The 22,355-nt window shown below is 42.9% G+C and overlaps 2 protein-coding genes across 3 annotated transcripts in view; one reads left to right on the forward strand and one right to left on the reverse strand.

Moving 5' to 3' along the window:
• Positions 1–547: 547 nt before the first annotated feature.
• On the reverse strand, positions 548–22,009 carry TPGS2 (tubulin polyglutamylase complex subunit 2). 2 transcript variants are annotated; one of them, XM_040580410.1, is made up of 7 exons: positions 21,687–22,009; positions 17,098–17,177; positions 9,195–9,282; positions 7,389–7,520; positions 5,632–5,745; positions 3,969–4,129; positions 548–2,019 (listed from the first exon to the last, which is right to left on the reverse strand). In XM_040580410.1, exons 1-7 carry the CDS (start codon positions 21,757–21,759, stop codon positions 1,792–1,794), a joined length of 876 nt encoding a protein of 291 aa, XP_040436344.1. In that variant the 5' UTR covers positions 21,760–22,009; the 3' UTR covers positions 548–1,791. The 2 variants fall into 2 exon arrangements, with proteins under 2 accessions (XP_040436344.1, XP_040436345.1); XM_040580411.1 differs by having other exon boundaries at positions 1,838–1,979.
• Positions 22,010–22,159: 150 nt separating this feature from the next.
• Positions 22,160–22,355, forward strand: part of KIAA1328 (KIAA1328 ortholog) — a 188,001-nt gene continuing 187,805 nt past the window's right edge. Inside the window, exon 1 of the mRNA XM_040579275.1 lies at positions 22,160–22,220. Coding sequence (XP_040435209.1) covers positions 22,169–22,220 — 52 coding nt within the window. The 5' untranslated portion in view covers positions 22,160–22,168. The remainder of the gene's footprint in view (positions 22,221–22,355) is intronic.

Here is a 22,355-nt window from a genome sequence, read left to right on the forward strand (position 1 = left end):
GTAATGATCATTCACATGTCACTATTAAAAGGATTACTGATGTACTACTGTGCTATCAGGTGGGGTGGTAGGTACTGACATCTCTGTTTCCTCATTAGAGTTGACCTTACATTAGTAGAGCAGCTACAGCAGATCATTGCCCCACACACAACACACATTGGTTTAAGAGGGCTGGAAAGCATTGGAGGATTTTCTTTCATTTGCGGGTGGCAGAGGGCAGCTGCCAGGCAATACAGCAACTGCATTTGAGGGTGGACCCTGATGGCTGCAGGGATTTTGAACTGTGAGCACAGGACAGAAGTGGAACAAATGTCACACAACTGAGTCCTCTGGTCTATGTGAACTAAACTGGGAATTTCAAAGTAGTTCAAGATGGAATTAGCTAAGACACTGTAACCCATTCCTTCTCAGAGATTCTTCACTGTGTCAAAAAAAAACCCATCCAAACAATCCAGCCTGCACCCTGCTCTTACCATACTTCCTTGTGCATTTGCTCCCCAAAAGCATTTTCAAATACCCAATCACTCTGGAGGAAGATATTAACATATTTATTAAAAACATATTTATTAAAATACTATTAAGCACTTAGAGGGTGGCTTTCTCTTTCTGAAGGCCACACAAATACTCGTGAAAGCCTCACAACATCCCTGTGAGGTAGGTTTGTCTTATGTAATTATGTGACTGTTTCATAAATAAAAGATGATGCTATTTAAATAATCAATGTTCATTTGAAGACGGTGACTTTGATTTCCCTGCTTAGACACAAAATGAGTTGGTCGCTACCACGTGTTTCCAGCACATCTAAGATGACAGAATGGCACAGGAAATAATCAGATGAACTGAAACTCAGCAGTGGGCAGACTAAAGTGCAGTTCTAATCTGAAAACTTACAGTACAGAAAAGAGCATCAGGGGCTTCAAAGTGTACAGTATCTCAGTGGCCTCTTGTCAAATAGTGCCCAATTGAGAAGGATGTTTGAATGGTTAACTTTGCAAATGTATGTGTGACAAACTAACATGTCCTCCTGGCTAACAGGATTCTTAACACCACTGACACACCCTGCCTTAGCAGTTCCCACAAGAAGAGAAAGCAGAGGCAATGAGGGATCTTGCACCTTCTGGCTGTCTTCAGGTTTATTGGGAAGGAGATCACACAGACATCACTATCTGAGAAGATACTGCACAAAGGCCAAAAAGTGGTCTGAGCTGTAGAGCAAGCGATTAGGTCAATGCAGAGGCATGGAACCCCAGGTCTCTTTGTAACATGAATCTCAGAGCAGAAGTTGGAAGGAGCACAGGGAAGTGCAGAGTTTGATTCTGTCTGAAGCAGAGGATATTTCTTTGTTCAGCGGGTTCCTGCCTGCTCCCAGAGCATGCAAGGTCAGGACAGGTTTCTTTCAAAGGAGATGGCAGAAAAATCTTCACACTGTATTTCAGCAAGCGTCTATTAAAGTAACGGTGAATTACATTTGCTTTCATTTCACTGCTGCAGTTGCACAGGAAAAAAGTTCCCTATAGAGCTGTGATATCAAGGGCTTCTTCATGCCCTCTGAAAAGAACATGCTGCAAGTAGTAGAAGGGAATAAAATAATTGTATCAAGTTTTTTCTCAGTGTCCAGTAACTACATCCCTCCCATGTCAAAGTACATCATGGCTATATTTCATGCAAATGCTGCAATATGTTTTCCATGGGCACATCTTCACGCACAAGGAACTTGGTCTGAACCACTGAGACTCTGCATCAGAGAACACCAAAGCTTATTGCAAATGCTGTCCAGGGTCAGATCTCGGGTCACTTCCTTGAAGAATTTCCAGCTAGGGAGGATGTCTTGGTGGAGGTCATGCTTGTGTGACTCTTTTGGGAGCCTGCTGGCTGGGAGGGTGGTTTCTTTTTCATCACTGCTGTTTTGTTCTTGCTTTTAAATACCTTATTGGGGTCCAGCTTGTTCACAAAGGAATCAGCTTCTTCAGAAAGGAGAGCTGTGTTGATGGTTATGGGTTTATACATGTTAAACCATTGCTGAAAGGCAGTATGGTGGGGAAGGAAGAGGTTAAAAACAAACTGCAATTAGACATGTCCACCTTGTTCCCCCTCATCCCTGAGACTTGATTTTAATCATACACCACTTACCAGTTTGCAGTTTACAGGACTTTGAAGAGTGCTTGTGATAAGGATACGCAAGGCTCAGCTATAGCTACAGCCCTGGGACTGCCCCACATTCCAGGCAGAGAAGAGGAGAACCAGACACAAACCTAACACTACCTTTCCTGCAGTGCAACTCCTATCAGGAACAACTGCTGATTTAAACCACAGGAGGAAAAGCAGAAGGAGGGGATGAAACTAAACCACATTTATTTAGATTCAGAGAAGCAGAAAAGATTAAAAAAAACTTGGAATTTAAATGTGCTTATAAATTGAAACCAAACTAACTGAACTTCTCAAAATATAGCTTCTCTTCACACATAAAATACTGCAGTTTTTTAAACACTTTACACAAAGGATTTTGTGTTTGTTTCTCTTCAGCCTGATTTTACATCTAGAAGTGACCATGATTTTTTTTCATTCCCAGATGTCACCACAATGTTACACACTGCAGTTCTCATCTCTTAAGTGTTTTTCCTATAATTTTTCCATTGACAAAGTCAGGAAATAAATCTGTAAGGGTTATGGTGTTACAAATGCCACTGAAGTCATGAGCAAAGTGTTGAACAAGATAAACAGATCAATACCAAAATGCAGATGGCAATCTATTTGTGCACTGCTTAATGGAAAACAGCTTTAATATACCACCCTTGAAGACTCTTAAAAATTATAATGGTTAACATACAAAGAGGATTTTAACTAACAGAGGCTGCAAGTGATCAGGGAATACAGGAATGATTTCACTAAGGTTTGTGAATATACTAAACATAATAAAATATTCCAGGAGGAAAGTTACAGAAAGGCAGAGCACAGGCATATGCTAGAGTACCATGTACAGAGCCTTGACTGATGAAGCAGAGTACAGTATAGCAGGGAAGGTACCAGAAATACAAAGAAACAAGTTCTGCTGCCCACTGATGGATGGGAAATCAGCAGTGATTTTAGCGAGTAGTTCTGATGTACGCATAGGGCTGAGGCAGGGCCAAGGAATGCCATGCTGGTAAGACAGCTGTCTCATCTAGGTGAAGTGCAGACACCCACTGAGACCCCCAGGCCTTGCCAACATACACAGACGTTGCATAGGCTTACGTGCTGGGTTCAGTAGTACTGTCAGATCCTTTCCCTGACCTGTGGAAGCAGGGTTAGGGCTGAAGGCCCTGTAGAACACAGAGGAATGGCAGGAGCTTCTAATAGCAAGGTTCTGGCAGAGCAGAATAGCAGTTTTACTATTAACGGGCTGGAATGGTCACAAAGCTGTACCTGGAGCTCTCCTTCTAGGACTGCTGGCATTGAAATTGCCCCTTTTTGGGCACCATTTTTATCAAGGCATCCCTTCATGACTGAGGAGGATGCAAAGAAATAAATATTTTTTGCAAGGCTCAAACTTATTATCTTCCCCTGGGCTTCTGTCTAATCAGTACCTGGACTTTCACTTCCACCCAGGGAACAGTAGGCTCTTGTTCAGTGCTGTGCTCAGAAAACTGATCTAGATAAACCTTACATAGCTATGGGGATGAATGGCTTTACGTCTCCTCACTTGCCAGCAGTCAGAGAAATGGAGGTTTACTTTAGAGTCAAGAAAACAAAGACCTGCTATTAGAGGTCAAAGGCAGAGCCCAGCTTGGGTAAGAAAAGCAAGGTTAACACAATGTTAGTGAATTCACTAACACAAACAAACAAGTTAGCCATGCTATAGGCAAAAGACTCATAGCTCCTTCCATGGCTTACTTAGGCTTACACCTAAGCCTGCAGACCACCTGTCAAAAGGTAGGAAGATGCCTATGCTCATGCAAAATATACTGACAAACTGGATCCTGCTGTCCTACCTTGGCCTGCGGGCTGACCCCATAGCTGGTGAAGGCATACTGCCACTGTGGGAGACCCAGGTGGGTAATGAGCAGGCGATAGTAGGCTGTGAAGGTTTTGGTGAGGAAATGCCAATACAGAGCTCTGTCCAGGAACCATATCTCTGTGTCTGGGGAGACAACTAGAACAAAACAAACACAAATTACACTGTTGCTTTGAGTGATCAGATCAATCCTTGGCCATCATCAGATGGGAGACACAACATACTTATTAACAAAGGCCACAGCTTCAAAAACGCAGCATCCCTGACTAACATAGATGATTATCTAGAGGCAATGTGGTTTTAGTGGTTAAGAGCATAGGGACTGAAAAGCACTTGATTCTGCTCCCAGCCTTACTAAAAATACTTGTGTAACAGCCATTATACTCACTCTCCCTACTGTAAAATGGATGCAATGCTATACTTTCCCAATTTGGTACTGATACACTACATGGAACATGCTTGGACATCAACAACTTCGTAAGCTCAAAGTACAATTATGGCAAACATTTATCTACCCCACAAAGTAAAAAGCAACTAACTCAATTGTCAGTCATCTGGATTACTGAATAGAGTCCAGAGTCTGGAAGTCATGGGAGCGTTTGCTGCCAACAAAAACACATTTTGCAAAATCTTTCCACAGCAATCAAATATTTCTGTGGTGGCAACACCTTTCATAGCATAACAAGCAGTGATTTTACTTGGGAAATTGAGATGCTGAACACTGTCAATTAAACACACTGCCCTCTGTGTTGACATCAACACTTGTAAACAATGCTCCTTCCCCTTGTCCAGGTTATCCATGGCATGTGTTGAAATCACTAACACTGGAAGGCAAGAGGACAAGTAAAATGCTTCTGTCCTGGAAGTTGTAGTCACACCCAATGAAAGACACAAGAGTGTCTTTCCCAACGAAAGACACAAACCAAATAGTTTTATTAAGAATAGGTATATCACAACTGCACACCCCCCACAGTGAACATACATGTATAAACATATGCCCAGTGACCTGTGCACTGTGTCAGATGACAACTCCTTCACAAGTGACTTGAGTGTTTCACTAATCCCCGATGAAAACAGCTTTCTGTGTAGCTGTCAGAAGAAACAGCTCGGCTCACATCTTTCACTCTCCTGTTCAACCCTTACGGCCTAATTTTGACCTAGTTAGCATTTGGAGGCTATGCATCCACACACAACGTGGAAGAACTAGTATAAGTCTGTCTCAACCAGCTATGGACCTTTTTTACCATCTACCCTTTGCTTCTAAGAGGTTACAGCCTTTCTCATCGAAATGTAAGGGAACTGTTTCAAGACATGCAAGTAACCACAGCTATGTTAGTGGCTGAGCTCTAGCTCTGTATTATTTCAACATGATTGTATGTAGGTCATATGTAAATGCTTTCCTGTTTCTGTGCATGCAGAAATCTTAAGTTATAACTCTGACTCCAACATTAAAAGGAAGGAAAATGTTAGCTCTAGTTAAGTCTCTGTAAGGTTTAGCCCCTGACTTCAGTGGAGACAGGACATCCCACTAAATGTTCATCTAAAAATTGCAAAGAAGATCAGAAACATAAGATAAGTGTATAAACGTGGTCTCCAGACAATCCACAAGAGATGGTTAACTTTGCTCTTTTCAGTCTTACCTGGTTTAGCGTGCTTATAAACAAGACAAACTTTGCCATTCCCATTGCATGGGTCTAATTCAAAGATAAGACTACGAGAATCAAAGTGTGGTTTCTCCAGTTTGTCTCCATTACCTGAAAGCAGAAAAAAATCTTCGTGAAATGTGTTTGGAAAACTGACTGTCACTGAGCTGAAAAGGGTGAATCTAGTTGATATTTATTAAAAAATCAGCTGAGGAAGAAATAAGTCAAACATATTTATACTTCTTGGAAAGGATTAAGTTCTCTGTCTTGAAAAAAAAAAAAGTGAGAAAAATTTTTATCTCCAGTAGGAAAACAAACCAGAGTCAAAATCAGATGGCTGAAAAAAAGACATCAAGCTACCCTCTAGTTCCTCCGTGGTGTAAAGCAAGATCAGCTTTACAGATGTCACTCCTGAGAGGCGTTTGTCTTATTTTCTCTTAAAGTCCTCCAGTGTTGGAGATGCCACATTCTCCAAGCAGTCAACCCATATCCACTGTTACCACTTAGAAGTTTGCCTCATGTGGATCCTGAATCTTCCTTGCAGCAACTGAAGCCCATTAGTTCTGTTCTATCCCCATCCCTTTTTTGCCCTACTTTCTTTTTTCCCTAAGGAGGATGGCGAGAACAGTTTATTCTTTTTCTCTTGGCAGAAGACTTCAATGAACTTGGAGAAATACACATTTCTTCATACATTCCAGCGACATCAGCGTCCTTCTCAACAGTTATGTGGTCTGACTCACACTTGTGACCCACAACCACCACACATTTCGACAGGACCATTTCAGGATTGTAGCTGCAAGTTCTTCCAGAATATCATTTTAAATTGTAAAGGTGCTGGGGAAGAAGATGGCCATAGAAGCTGTATTGTTCAGAAGAATTTTCCCTGAAAGTCAGGATGATAATTCTTGTGGGGATGTAAATTTTTCTCCTTGTACCTTACTAGTGCATCAGTGGAGGTATGAGTGGCTAAATGGAAGCAGATTTTGGTCCATTTCATTACAATGGCTAGAAGAAGATCAGGACTGCAGCCAAGCTGGAATGTACAAAAAGAAACTTCCAGCTGTGTTTAGAAGCTACAAGAGCTATAGAGATTCAGAGATAAGATTGAAATCAAATAGTTATTTTTTAAGCAGTCAGCATGACATCTAGGTCTGTTCTTATCTCCTTAATTTTTCTGACTTGTTAGACTGTAAAAGCTCTGAGAAGTGGGTTTTTTTCTTCTTTTTCTCTCCAAACTGCAGGATGCCCAGCATTTTTAGGCAATCTGGAAACACACATTTTCCAGTGTCACCTCACACTTACATGTATTTACCAGAGTTACTTTTCCAATTCTGAAGAGCATATGCAACTGCCTTTTCACTACCAAGATAAAACTTGTTATCTTTGTTTCATGTAACACCATAAACACACAAAGACTTTAGAAGGTGAATCACTGGAGGAAGCCTCAGTTAAAAATTTAAATAGGGAAAAGGCAGAACAGAAGGACTATCAGGCTGTCAAAAGAGGATGCAAATAATACTAGTAACTGGCAACATTAACAACCCCCATAAGATTCACAGCATAAAGGTCTACCTCTCAAGGCTGCAGGGGACTAATAGGACATGTAGTAGATCCAGCCCAGGAGACAAAGAAAACCCATCCAGTTGGAGTGACCTTTTCTGTTGCTATATCCATGTGCTATAGCCTAACATTACCCTAACAGTGCAAAAGGGATGAGACAGAGTACACTTTCTACCCTGTTAACAGGACCTTACCTTCCTCATCTGTGTCATCTTCCAGGTCAGCAAGAGTTGGTGCATTAGGCAGAGTGTACATAGACGAACCCCCAAGCCGACATAGCTTTGAGACACTATTAATCACCATGGAGCCCAGGGGCATTGGGGTATCTGCAATAAGATGATCATTAATCACATGCAGTGTCAGGAAAGCATTCTTTTCCTCCACACATGAACTCAACCTCTTCTAAAACACAGAGGGAGAGAACAGATGGGTATACCTAGCAGGCCTGGACACTTAATGAAGTCAGGTTCTACAGGAGCAAAAATTAGGCTTTTTCAAACACAGCACCACACTTACAGGTGATACAACACCATCTCACTGCTGTGCAGGTGTGAAAATTACACTGCTGGCTAAGCCTGTGCTACAGCTGTTAGTCCACTCCTGTGAAACTGGCTATTAAAAATCCTGGCTAGCTACAGCCACCTCCTCAAAACTTGTTTTCCCTGCTGCTGCCTCTCCTACCAGAAACCACCCCACCCACACAGAGCTTATTGGGCAGCTTGTCCTCTTTCCATCCCATATACCTGCACAGGGTGCATCCTCTGGGTTCCTGCTCCAACACAAGACTTTATCACTGTGTCAACATGTGGGTGTTCCTGAATGAATGCTTGAGGACTTGACACTTGTCTCTCCTTCTGAGTACTACTCCTGTTACCGGACATCAAGTCAACCAGCATCCTGCTCAGCCATGTGCCAGTGTGAATGGTTTCAGAAGACACTACTGGATGCTTGCTCAAACAAGACAGTTGCACATGCTGCCTTGGTCTCTGTGCACTTGTGTGCCCTGAAAACAAGACTCTTCAGAGGTCACAACACTCTAAATCCCACTTGAAACATGATGGGACTCAGGGCAGGTGCTAAAGCCCTGATGTCAACTGTCTCTGAAATGAAATTTTGCTTCCTGAGGAAAACTGTATTTAACACCATCTCCAGAAGTAAGCAGTATCCACAGCTCAATTTGACAACCTTAGCTGACAGCGAGAGCCAGGGTAACAGCTGCAGTGTCTCCAGTGCAGTGCCTGATCCTTGCCAAACAAGGATGGACAATAAAGCTCAGTCCTGTTCTCACTTCCACCACTGACTCCAGTTTAACTGACTCTGGACTTTAGCTTGTGTAAAGCAGAGTCCAGGGTCCAGAATGTACACAGGCTTTTTAATGAGAAAGAGGAATTATTAGAGGGTGACTCTTCCTACTGCTTTATGATAGTATAATGGGCTAGAGCTGCTTTTCCATGAACTACAGAGGGAGTCTATAAACAAGACTTAAACTACATACCTAAACATGAGTGTCAACAGATGGCTAGTGTACTACAAAATGGTATTTATGTCACAAAGACTTGTTTGGTTTCTAGGCACTGTTCAGCGTACATGTCTCTTCTGTAAAAGTCCAGCAGATGCAAGCAATAGTCTTTGCCCTGTTGCATCAAGAAGGGACCTCTGATGCGCAGTCATATTTCTTTCCTCACCACGACATCTCTAAAACAGTCTACAATCCCATGCAGAACTACACTCACTTATTAATTGAGAGGTCACTTTTCTGTAGTCACTGATCAAGCTGCCTAGCAGAAACAAACCACTTCATTTTTCTGTGAGTGCAAGAATCATGCTAATTTGTCTTTCAAAATGAAGTGCTGCACATGCTTTTGCTCAGACTAATGCAGGATGCTGACAGAATTGTATCGACTATGCAGAAAGTAAGTTTGAAATTACAGAGATTCTCCAAAGGAAAGACTAGCTGCAATGAAATAAGGGTACTGGTGGAGAGGGATACCTGGACTCACCATCGGTCTTCACGCTCCAGGTCATCTGGAAGCCATCCGTCATCAGATAGAAGTTCTTTAAATCTTCTGGTAATACGCAGGAGTTTTTCTGCAATTCACGATCAAAGTGTTATGAGAAAATGCCGAATGTGTCTCAAACCCAAATAACAACTAAATATTAGTACAGAAATATTTGCTACCAAATGTTTTGCTCAAGTCCAAGATGATTCAAATCAGCTCAAATATTTTGTCCCAAAACTTTGAGGAAAAAATGCCTATTTCTTGAGTCTGTGCTACTATATTAATAAAGATGACTCGGGAAAATTTCACAATGAGCAATCAGTCATCACAAGATTTTTACAAGGTTGCTCCCCAACTGAGATGACATATCATCCTTTGATACTAATAGCCACTCCAAGATCACATACATAAAAATAATCAGCTTTTTTATAGATATGGCTTACAAAGGTAGAGTTTTGCTTTAATTGAAATCAGGCTAAATCTACCTGTTCCACTAAAGCATGTATAATACTAACACAAGGATTCCCTTCTTTTGTGGGATTTCAGTTCCAAGTAGGTGAGAGAAGCATATAAAGAGTTGCAAATAATTAAGCAGGTTTGATGTTTCACTTAAACAGTATGCGTGCAAACACACATAGAGCCAGTCTCACAAGCCTGCTGGTCTGCCTTCATGCCACCAAACTTCAGTGCTGGCTGGGGCTCTTAGTCCTGCTTCCTTCTGAGGCAACAGTGAAAAAGCTGCTCCAGTGAGCTGGTGAAAGTACTTTTAAGAACCAGGACCCTTCTCCTATTCTTATCTTGGTTGTGAAAGGAGCCTTTCTTAGCTTAGACTCTTCAGCTGTGCCACAAATATGAGAATGAAAGATAAAGCTTAATTCTCAGAACAAGAAGCCCAAAGCACTACAGGCTCGCGGTGACAGGACTGGCTGCAGACCAGTGACCCTCTGTTCCTATTGTGTCAAGAACACAAAATAAAAAAGTACAGAAGCCTGTCAGTTTTAAGAAGACAACCAACACACATGACTAAAGGAGTTAACTGTTGTTCTGTTTGTAATCGGTTTAGAGAAAGATTGAGAAACATTGAAGTGAATTTGCATTTAAAGTATCACCAAACTCAAGAATCAAAAAGAATCAGATCTCAAAACAAACAAACAAAAAGTATCAGATGGTCTCCTGTGATGCAGGTTCCACAATCCAGATTGCTTGTCCAAGGCCTGCACCACCTTCCTTGTGAAAAAGTGTTCCTAATTGCAGTCTGAACCTCCAAGCTGCAACTTGTGGTCATTCTCTCTTTTCAGCTTCATGTGCCTTTAAATCAGCTTGGGAACAAAGACAAATAAACCCTTTGAGGGTCATTCTTTGTCATTAAACCAGAAGGATAGACATCTTCTTTAAAATGTTGATCTGAGACCTGTTTATAATCACAGGACCCTGGGAATTATATTTTACAGGGAAAATGGACAAATACTGTGAGAATTGCAACATAGTATGTCTGATAAATCAAGTACTTTTGTGACAGTATTTGCAGCCTTTTCTAAAACAGGTGTATTTCTTCCATTCAGCCAGTTTTAAAGACATGCTGTTGGACATGGCCTGCTCTTTGTGCAGTTTGACACCCAAAGCCAGAAAAGACAGAATTACAAACCTTAAGAACATTCATAGGTCAGTATGCTGTCCCTCCTATAGGCTTACCCTGCCACAGATCAAGATGTTATCCACAGCTAGGCCTCAGAGTCAGATATTAATAGTTTTCCATAATTGTGCCTTTGCTGGGACTACTTCCCTACACTACTAGAAAATGTAATGTTCAAAGTTTCATAAAATAAAGCAAGAATATTCTGGTAACCAGTAGCTAAGGAAAAGAAACACGCACATGCAGTTCCTGTAGCTCTGCTTTACTTGGAGCATCAATTTATAACGTCTCAACAGAACCTGATCAGGTTCTCCTCCGTGTCTGCAACTTGTGCTATCTGCCCTGATGTTGCCTAAATGCATCTATCCAGCATGAGCTACCTGCCAGCTGTGCATCCAGCTGCAATGCTGACCTCTGGTCACCAGCACAAGCAAGGAAAGGTGCTGGTCTCCTGTCCACATCCCCTCCCTTCCCTAGGATCAGGGCAGCCCTTCTGCCTGTTAAAGCCTTATTCATGGACACTTTCTTTGAATTGTTACAGTCACTGTCCCCTCAACTATGGTGTATACACTGTGCAGGAGCCTCTAGCCCACCCACAACCTTCACTCTTGTGTGTTAAACTTACTTTCTAAGTATACCCATTTATGCTGACAGAGTGTTACTGAGGAGACCCAGACATTAAAGGCTTTGCAGCTTGCAATAGGGCAGGTCATTTTACTTGCCCTGTCAGCAGCCTGGTCGCTAGCACAGTGCTTTCCTAATCCAGGTAGGGAAAGTCTTCACAGGCAAAAAGTACTAAAGCAGAGAATCTGATACTGCAGAAACGTTGTTTTGAGAAGAACTTATCGTCCTTTGATAAAAGACTGTTGATGGCTGAGACCCTGGTGGTACATTTCAGGAGATTACTAAACCACATGGACATATCTGAAGTTCTTCAAATGCCTTTAACAAACACACCTTCTTCTGTGGGTTCTTCTTAGTCCTAAATATTTATAATTTCATGCTGCACTTTCACCACTTCCAATTTTAAGCTGTAGCTATAAGCACAGTCACAAGGTTTAAAACTATGAAGAAAGAAAATACAACAGACCTGCTACAAAGCCTCAGAAGAGTACAATATTTACACAACACTTTCAGTTCATTTAAAACCCCCTGATTTTAACTAACCTGCCCCAACTGTAAAAATACATATGCGAACAGCTGTCTTGACTTCAGTAGGTGTTCTCCTTTAAGCAGGAGAACCAGATCTGCTGGCATGACAAAATATAAGATTTTAAAACTTCCACCATAGCATCCAGTCAAATGCTACCACAAATCAGGCACATACCAATTTAACAAGCATAGCTGATTAAGATAAGGAGAAAGTACATCTGGACAGGCCTTCTGCTCTGAATCCTCCTTTTCTGTATGGGGAGATTAACATGTGCGTGTTTCTCCAGACAGCTGCCCTCCCCACTCTATCTTAGAATTCTCCTAACCATATCCCTTTGCGTGACTTCCCAAATGATGCTGCAAAATGTATGGGTGGAAAATGCTGTACCAGAGGACATCTGGGGTCTACAGGAAAAGATGTCTATACAGAGAGCTTTGCTAATACCCACCTCTCCCATCTGAAAGAAAGCATTGATTGATTTGTTATATTATGGTCAACCACATGACCCTATGATGTCAAAACAGTGGTCTTCCAACAGCAGAGTTGGAGAAACAAGCCACTACTATATACTAAAAATGGTTTCTCAAGCTCTGTACTCCCCCTCCTCAACTGGTAGTTTCCAGGGCTGTGATCTCCAGCTCCATAAAATACAATATTCCTAATAATGTGCCAGAAGTGGCTTAACCACAGCCCTGAGAAGCAGCTGTTTTCACTCCAGTCATATGGTTATACTCATCAGCTCATAAAACAAAATATCCCAAGTGCCCAATATGGTGTGTGAGGTCTATTTCTTTTGTTTATTGTCCGTAATATCTCCAAATAGTCTCCCAAGAAAGCACAGTCCATTGAGGATACAGAATATTAGAACCAGGGTAGTTTTGATGCCAAGACCTGATCAGCACTGGATCCAGAGCTAAACCACTGACATATGGCAATTCACTTAAAGCACTGTTAATGCCTCCCAAGCAAATGTCCTACAGAAATCGACAGCAATGAAAACATACAGCTCTAGAGACTTCTCTAAAAAAAAACTGAATTAGTTTTATCCAACTTCTGGGGAGAGAAGGAAGGGATTTATGTCATTTCTCAGGGTTTCCAAGTAGCAGAGCATACCAGCAGCCACCTTTCCCTCTCCCTAACATCATGCTGTTTCATGACTGGTCTGCCCCTAGCTGCCAGTGATCGCAGATGTTAATTAATGTAACGTTTCTGTGTTCTATAAGACATTCTTGTTGCATCTTTTATAAATCTGATCTGGGGGTGGGTGGGTGGGATAGGGATCCCAGGAGATCACCTTACATGGACTTCCTGCCCTGAAAGGCGCTGGGCTGGAGTATAATTGATCCCTGCTGCAGGGAACAGGATTTGACAATTGTCTTGTGGATGATATCGTGTAGCCAGTTTTTAAATCAGAAAGGAGGGGAACACTGTTTCAGAAACACTATCCACCTCCCAAAAGTCCTGCAGCCTCTCCTTTATTATGCAGCTTGAAGAAATGCACCTTTTTTCATGCACTGGTTCTGCTGGATCCACTTTCCCCACCTCTCCCATCATCAGGGCCACAAGACAGGTTCAAGATGGGCAGATCCAGTGCTCCTGGGAATCATCAATGGCAGCTTGCCTAATGCTGAGGGAGGATGTTACAAGAAGGATGACAAGAAGGACCCTTGTGGATGCACACGCCTGCATACATACTTTTGAGTCAAAATGCCAGGGGAGGTTTAGACTGAACATCAGGAAAAATTTCTTCACTGGAAGGGTGGTGAAGCATTGGAACAGGCTGCCCAGGGAGATGGTGGAATCACCATCCCTGGAAGTATTTAAAAAATGGATAGATCCAATGCTTAGTGACATGGTTTAGCGGTGGGCATGGCACTCCTGGGTTAACGGTTGGACCTGATGATCTCAAAGGTCTTTTCCAACTTAAACCTAAATGACTCTGTGAAGACTTCTAGAACAGCCAGGAACTACCACCACAGTACCCACTGAGATCCACATTCAGAGAGAGTTTCTAGATTGTGCGGTAGCCTGAGACAGTCCTCCCCTCAGAGAGAAAAGCAACAGGGTGCTTGAGGGCTCTTTTATGGATTTGTTAGAGGAAAACACATCTTTGTAGAGAAAGTGTATAAGGAACAACAACAAATTTCCCATGTAGACTTGCAGAATATCAAAGCTCCAGCAACGTGATAGGCAGGGACCACCTACAACCAGCCAGCGGCAGTTCAGACACTGCTAACAAACCAGCAGAGGAACAGGCAAAATGACTCCCTCCCATCCCTTGGCCTGCTGTGGTACTGAGCTCTGGGACCTCCAGCTACCCCTGACAGAATGCAGTTTTCTTTTCTTTGAAAACCAAAACAATGATGTGACTTATTTCCTTCTGGTTGACGCAAAAAAGAAAATGTGTTCAGATGTTGTCATAGCAGATACCCTAAAACATTGCTGGGAAGCACTCTGGTAACACTTACTTTTAAAAACTGCACATGGAGGGGAGCAGGCCAGTTGCCTGCCCAATTTTAGGAGTGGGAACAGGTTCATAGCGTGATATGCAGTTATTACAGCTGGCATTCCAGTGACATGGTAACTTTGTTTCTACTCTGCCTTCTATTGCTTGTCTAACTTTCTTTGGGAAGAGATATCATCTTGGCAGGTCAGAATATCAGGAAAGGTGAAAAGGCAATCTGCTTTTATTGTAACATTTTGAACTGCTTGAAAGTTTGGGGGAAGTGATGCTACCCATGTAAACACTAGACAATCATATATCTTAAGTATTTTTGCAAGTGCGCTGATTTCCAATAAAATATTCAGGATTGGCTTCCTGAAGTGTAAAACTTAACAGCTCTTTCTGCCTCTACAGAAAGCCTTGGACAAAAAAACCCCACCAAAACCTGAAAAAACCACTCTTCTGCCTTCCTACTATCTTACTGCACTGTCTCTTGTCATGAAGCTCACCTTCTCTTGCAAAGCCTCATGGCAGCTAATGGATGTTTCACAAGCTGATCTAAGATTTTAAAACTTCCATTGTAGCATCTAGTTAAAAACTAGCACAAACTGGGCACAGCCCAATTGAACAAACACAGCTGATGGAGGCAAAAGAAAATGCATATAATTTTAACCATTCATAAAAAAAGGTTGATTTTCTTTTAAGAGTTTCTGAACACCATAGATTTTTTTTCTCAGTAGAAGTACATTTCCATTGCAAAACAGAAATATGATTGAAAAAAATGCTTCTAGAAAAGAAAAGTAAAAAAAATAATTCTGAAGAATAGGGCTTTTATTTGGTAAGTCTCTACAAAAAAGAGGGTGTTTTGGGAAAAAGAACGTAATTTTGGGAACAGTTTAGCCAGGTTTCTCCACATCACACAAAAAGCCCTGCAAATACTTTTATAAGCCATGATGTAGAAGGGAGTTAAAAATACAGACTGTGACAAGGTCTTGTTAAAATTTCAACTAGAAATGATTATGTGCATAAGTATTGCCACCTAGTGGTTACCAAAAAAATCCACACCTGTGGTAAAAGTGAACGTTGGGTACATACAAACTTGTATTCAAATTCAAGCAGAATGAGTTTGAGGTGCAAGTTCATCCTGGAAGGGCTGTGTGAGATGCTGAGTGCTTTGCACTCAATCATCACTGTAGGACAGACTGCAAATGCGTGGACTGTGCTAGATATCAGACTTCATCCCCAAAGATCAAGAAAAAAATAAGGAAAAAGAAAATAGTTACCTTTGAAATTCAAGAAGAGAGATTTCAGGTTTTGTCAATCCAACTGGAACCAAAGCCCAAGAAACAGATAGCGAAGTCCTTCACCATTAGCAGTCCAGCTCAACTGTATCTACTTAGCTTTCACTATTTATTTCCACAATTAACTTAGTCCATTAGTGGGTAGGGAGGGAGCTGAAGTTCTGTTTTGACATCTTTGGAGCAAAATGCTTGGCTACAGCATTTCAAAGTCTGACTTTACAAGAACAGCCCAGTTTTGAAAGAAACCCTATTAGATCTGGAGGAGTAGCAGCACCTGAAAATGACAGCAATACTCTTGTTCAGGAGAAACAGTCCTCTCCACTCAACAGAAGAATGAGCGAGTGTCACCCTGCCACTCCCAGACCTGAGCTGGCTCACAGTCAGGGTGCCTCAGACTTCCCAGCCCAGTTTATTTGACACCTGAACAACAGCTACAGGAAATCAGGAATAAGTTCACACAAACCTGAAAAACCGGGCATTTCTGCCTGACCACAGCTGCTGAGAAGTTTCAGTAAATAACACAGGTGTACATCACATACATTCTAACCTGGACTTACAAACTCTTGATAAATATCACTAATTGAGATAGGCCGTTACAAAACCTAATGCAATATTCTTCCTTACTGTTAAGGAAAAACTGTACATGGCAAGGTGTGATCAAAGGGCAAGTTATTTTATGCAGCAGCAACAAGGGCAGTCTCTGGGAGCATGTGCGTTAAGGCATAGCCAGGGCTGGAGCAGAGGGAGGATGATTCACTCAGCACCATCCTCTGACATGCCCCTTTCCAAAGGCCAGTCAGCTTCCACTGTCCCTTCCCTACATATCAGCAATACCTAGAAAGGAGCTATTCCCCCATGGTCATAGGATTGACAAACATGTATATAGTCAAAAAGGGTACCAAAAATGCCATCTCTGCCCACCAAAGTCACATGACAGTATTCAAGAACCCTCTGGTCATGCAGTCTGATGCAGTGAGGTCAGCTAATGTGGAGTGAAGGTTAAAAAGCTTCTTAATTTTGTTTGAAAGGGAGTTGGAAAATGGTTTCAGACCTGAGTCAGAACAGTGTTTGTTCTCCACTGAGTCACCAATGTTGCTGCCTACTACAATTATGTAATTTCTTCTTAAGAGCTGTCATTCTGAATACACTTACACTGATGGAAGTTTCTTTAACAGATCAGGCACATGTGATAGCCTAAAATACAGAGTAATACCTGATTAAAAAAAACCAACAATATCTGTTTAGGCTCCACTGTGTATTAAACTTGTTAACAGGCTGTCTCAAATGCAAAGTAGCCATTGCATTTGACATTCTCCATGGGCTGTTGTACATTCAGACAGACCTCATTGCAGTATTACCACAAAAATACTCACTTGCTCCCATGAAATGATTGTGTGGCGTTCAGCTGGCTCCTTTTCCACAAACGTCACCTCAGCAACTCCTGGAGAAGTCTCTAAAAGGAAAAAGAGGAGCAAGTTCACAGCTGGCACGGGTGAGACCAACACTGTGAGTCAGACAATTTTGCAAGTTAATCTTACTGACAGCTGGGGAAAAGGCACTAATGACTGCCAGCATTGTGCTGGTGACTGAGCAGTCACTTTCTTTTGTCTGTAACTGTACTCAGCATGTCTTGGCATAAGGATGGGTAATGCTGCACAACATGTCAGCCTTTGATATTTGTTATACATACATACACACATTTTGTATTCAAGGTCTAATCTTTTGCAGAGGATTAATGGAAAAATCAACCATGGATTCCCAGGCAAACTCTAAGAGAAGCAAATCTTTCTTTATAAGCATACCCCGTGGTTTCAGTTGGGTAGGATATTCTCAGCTTGAGACAAAATGTTGTGCAGTGTTGCTGTGAATTGCAAACTGTATTCCACAAAGATAGGCACACTTCAACACTGGATTCAGTGGGTTTGAACAGAAGCAGAATCTGATCCTGCTGAAGGGATCTGCATGAGCAACCATAAGTTCTCTGGAATCCCAGCTGGGCACACGTGAATTTGTTACAAGCACTGAGCTCATAATTTATAAAATTCATCTGAGTATTTTATGGGAAAGAATTCTATATAAATGCAAGATAGTAATCTACACGGTGCTATCCTTGCAGGTGTGCAATGGCAGAACAGTCTTGCTTGCACTTATTATTTTACAACATTTTACTTCATCTACAGCCAACTGAAATACTTCCCACTGACTTCATTCACTTTGGATCAGGTCCAGAAAGACTACTAACTTGGTGTTGTGGGAACTGCAAGCCCAGCACAGGGTTGTGGAATAGAAGTGATCACTATGCAGAGCTTTCAAGACTGGCTGTGCTATGAAAGTATTGTCTCCCAAAGCAGTCACACATATTATAATCGCTTTCTGGTAAAACATACACAGTGCACTAGACAGGAAAGGCAGGCACGAGAAAGCTTTGGTTTGGTTTTTATCTCCAGCACTGGACTTTTTAATTCTACCAGTAGCGTTGTTCTTGTCTGTTCTGTTGGTGGAAGTGCTTCACTCTGCTTCAGGAAGTCTAAACTTCACTTTATTGGAAATACTGATAGGTACATTGTCAGACAATTTAAAAGACAAAACAACCAGAAAACCAAACTCCAACTTTAAGACAGAAAAAAAATAATCATAGCAGTTCACTTAGGTAATCCCTTTGGCCAAGGTGGGGCCCCAACATACAGAAGAGTTATGTTTGGCAAAGTTTCACTTCCAATAGGTGAGGTTGCAAGGCAGAAGTGTCTGTCTTTTTCTAAAATATAAGCCATCCATATGTATTCACTTCTAAAGAAGTATGTGAAATGAATGACCTAACCAGTCTTTTCCATCTAAGCTATGCAAGCCTTATGACAAGTTAAGAGATTATAATAACAGAGTAATTGTTATTTCTGTGATCAAAGAAAACAGCAGGGATGTTTAATTCATCACGCACAATGGCTCGACTGGGATGACAGAAGATTAAATATTGTATCAGTCAAAGAAGCCATCTAGGAATGAGAGAACTCTAAATAGGTCTAAACCAAACCCAAGATCAAAAGAAAGAAATTCTATCTTAAAAGCCTGAATGTTATATTAAAAATATCTTGTGGGTGAACTGAAGACCACATTTAATAGATGTGTGTGGGTATGGACAGGAGCTCCATTAAACATTAATGAGGAAAAGAAGTCGGCAATGGGTTGCTTTTTCTTCTAGATGGAAGAAATAAAGAAGCTACCCAGGTTAGACAAAAGTTACAGGATAAAGCTTAACTAGTTCAGGTCACTCCTCCGTATTAACTATCCTGAATCAGGATCACAGTAATCTCTGTCCTAATTTTAGGACATTTAATCTGGAAACTTCCAAAAATGCTTTGCAGTATTAATGAGAAATAATGGATGCAATGGTGTGACACAAAGCTGAAGCAGGAAATCACAGCCTTATCAGTCCTTATGGTAATGCTAATACTGACTGTAAGTTGGATAAACTCTCAGCATCTTTGTAAAGCATCTGGAGAGTTACATTCTTATGCAATAAGAACTGGAAATAGTGAAGTATGGTCCTGCCCTAGGCAGTGCAGAACAGCTAACACCTCCCATTAAGATTTAGCTGTGAGCCAATCAACCTTTCTAGAATTTGCTAGTAGTCACAGAACTTCAGCACAATGAATCTTGCTGGCAGGGGGAAAAATGCTTCTCTTTTTTCCCCAAATTACAACCTCCATAATGGTTGTGAGAAACCTCCCACCTTGTAGGGACTTCCACAGAGACTACAAGCTAAAAAAACCCTCAAGACACACACCCCCAACCCCCCGCTCATATACAGAATTTGTTTAAAGGAGGGTTTTTGAAATGGTGCCATGAATATTTGTTTGTAAACTTTTTCAAAAATTTCGCCTCAAGCTCCCATATACTGTATGTGCAAAATTTTCTTGCTTTAAAAGAGTATGTTGAGTTTCATTACACGACCATTTGTATCTCCTGGAAAAAATGTTTCACAAACTCAACCAAGTTAAAAGCCTGCTTTTATATTATGGTAGGCAGAAAAGAATCTGCTGGCTTCATGAGACTTCCCAAAAGAAGACTGAAAATAAGATAGACTCTAGTGCTGCAAACTACCAAGTAAGGAATCTTTCTGAATGAGATACTCTTAGTTATTTGAAAGAACAGATTGGTAATGTTACCCAATTAGTGCAGCAATTCTAATTAATATGGTGGCATAATTTACATGCTTTGGACTACTTCACTGGGAAAAAATATGCAAAATTCCCAGAAGGAGTGGAGAGATGGCGAAAAGAACCAGAGTAAAACATCACTGCAATGGACTGGGGTACACATTGCTATACTGCACAACACAAGTTGTCAGAGATACAGACAGAAAAACAAAGAAACCCAAACACAAACCAGGAAACAACTTCCACGTGAAAGGGATATTACAGGACTTTCAGAGCAAAACCTGCATTGCCATGTCTTGTTGGTGCAAATAACACACCTACCCAAAACATTTTATATGGTAACATTATTTTTGGACATAGTTAACATCATGCAGATCTCATACATCTGAGCCTGGCTGGTAAAAATGAGGGCAGGACTAGTAATTTGTAAAAATCGTTATTTCAAAAAAGCATTTGCCATGATGGTTGATTATCAGTAGTTTCACATTTTTAATGCTCTCACAGACTAGAAAGTTAATGTTATCCTGACCTCACAACTGGAAAACCAAAAAACTAAAAACCCAAAAGAAAACCCCCAACCCAGGAAGAGAACCAGTAAGTCAGTAAGAGAATGCTGAACAGAGACTGAGGGCAAAAGTCTGTCTTAACTGAAGCCCACAGAAATAATTTTGGCCTGATCTTCTAATCTTGTCTGAGAGCTATCCACAAATATGTACAATTAGCCATATACTAGGTTACCAGATGAAACTCACTGTCCTGCAATACAGCAGCTGGGTGAGGTAACTACAGCAGTCACTTTTGGCTTTAAAATTCATAGGAAGAAGTTCTGGAACTGCAATTCGTAATGTTGTATGCAAGGCTTGGGACAGATGTATTGCTTTCCAGACATACAAATATGACAGTTCTATAACCCAAGCTGCTGACAGAGAGATGCAAATACTTTCACCAATTCTTGTGATTCTACTGACATGAGTAAAGTTTTGTCTGAGAAGCCTGACTTTCAGATGTTGAATGCCTTGCCCTTCTGCTGAACTTCAAAGGGAACTGCAGGGATGCAAGAAAGCTCAAGATCTGAGCAAAAACCAGAGATGGCAAACAGGGCGTGTTGTGGGAAAACTCCCATGGTATGGGAATAAGCTGCAGGGCGACTATGGGGAGCTGATCCTGAGCAGATTCACAGATTAGTCTTCTGACAGAACACTGTGCCACGCTCAACTGCTTCCATTGGGCATGCTACCTGCTGACCCTACGTTACAAGAGATTTTAAGAGTTATGCATGCTTTTGGATAAAACACCACCTTCTCTTTGATTTATTTTTTGAAAATGTAGGGCTCTCTTAATTCGAGACATTCAGGATTTCTGCCATTGATTCAAATGGTAGAAACGGGGGTTTTGTGTGTGTGTGTGCATACAAGAAGCACAGCTATGTGATTCTAGAGGAGGAACTGTGACAACCCTGTGACTGGGGTTCAGCCAGGAGCACCGTGATTCCCAGCGCTGCACACACCTCACGCCCTGGGGCTGCCCAGCGGTTCTGGGCTGCGGGGCCGACTGGGGCAGCCACGGCCGAGCCGAGCCGAGCCCTGCCAGGCCCGGCCCCACCGCTGTTGAAGCGCCTCGGGGCGGGGGACCTCGGAGCCCCGGCAGGGGCCGGGGCCTACAGGGCCGCCCCAGGACCACCACCCCGAGCGCTGAGGGAGGCGCCCTTTCCCGCCCCCGAGGGGGTTTCCATGACAACCGTGTGAAACCCACCGCCCTACCCCCAGCCCTAACCCCAGGCCCAGGGGCTCTCGCACACCACCACTCACCCAGTATCCGCGTGACCCCCAGGGTGAGCTTGTCCAGGTGGGGTTTGATGCTGGCGGAGGGCTTCTCCTCCATCCTCCGCAGGGCCCCGCCAGGCTCCCCTCACCGGCAACGACAGGGTACTCAGGCGAGACCGATGATGGCGTGTGCGTGTGTGCAGGGCAGGGGGCGGCGGGGATACCCCTTTTGTCCTTCCTCCCCCCCTGTAGCCGCGGCTGCGCCCCGAGGTGCGGCGGGAGCGGTAGTTCTACAGCCGGCTGCGGGAGGCGTGAGGCGGCCTGACGGGAGCGGCAGTTCCGCGGGAGCGCGGCCCGCCGCAGCCCGCGCTCGGGGCACTACGACTCCCAGCATGCACCTCTGCCCCGCGCGCCGGCCCCGCCGGTGGGCCCCGGCAGCCGCCAGGCGACGCCGGCGCGGGTAGCCAATGGGCGGCGAGCGCCGGGGGGGCCGCGGGGGGCACTCTGGGAGTGGCGGTTGTTTCAAGATGGCGGAGGTGGCCGCTGGGTCGGGTGGAGGCGCTTATTGGAGTCGGGACAGTATCCTTCTGCAGGGCGCGGGGGGCCGCGGCGGGGCTGTGCCGTGGCGAGGGAACCTGGGTGGGCGGCCTGTGGGCAGGGACGCGGGGGTAGGGGTCTGGGGCGTGGAAGTGAGCGGCGCGGGAGGGTGCTGGC

The sequence above is a fragment of the Falco naumanni genome, chromosome Z (genome assembly GCF_017639655.2).
Source record: "Falco naumanni isolate bFalNau1 chromosome Z, bFalNau1.pat, whole genome shotgun sequence".
Taxonomy (NCBI): domain Eukaryota; kingdom Metazoa; phylum Chordata; class Aves; order Falconiformes; family Falconidae; genus Falco; species Falco naumanni.

Excerpts from the sequence above, each read along its gene's own strand:
- TPGS2 (XM_040580410.1), bottom strand. The coding sequence starts at position 21,759 with ATGGAGGAGAAGCCCTCCGCCAGCATCAAACCCCACCTGGACAAGCTC. Across the intron at positions 9,283-17,097 it reads CAATCATTTCATGGGAGCAA|AAAAACTCCTGCGTATTACC; the intron begins GTGAGTATTTTT and ends CGTGAATTGCAG. Across the intron at positions 7,521-9,194 it reads CTGGAGCGTGAAGACCGATG|ATACCCCAATGCCCCTGGGC; the intron begins GTGAGTCCAGGT and ends ATCTTATTGCAG.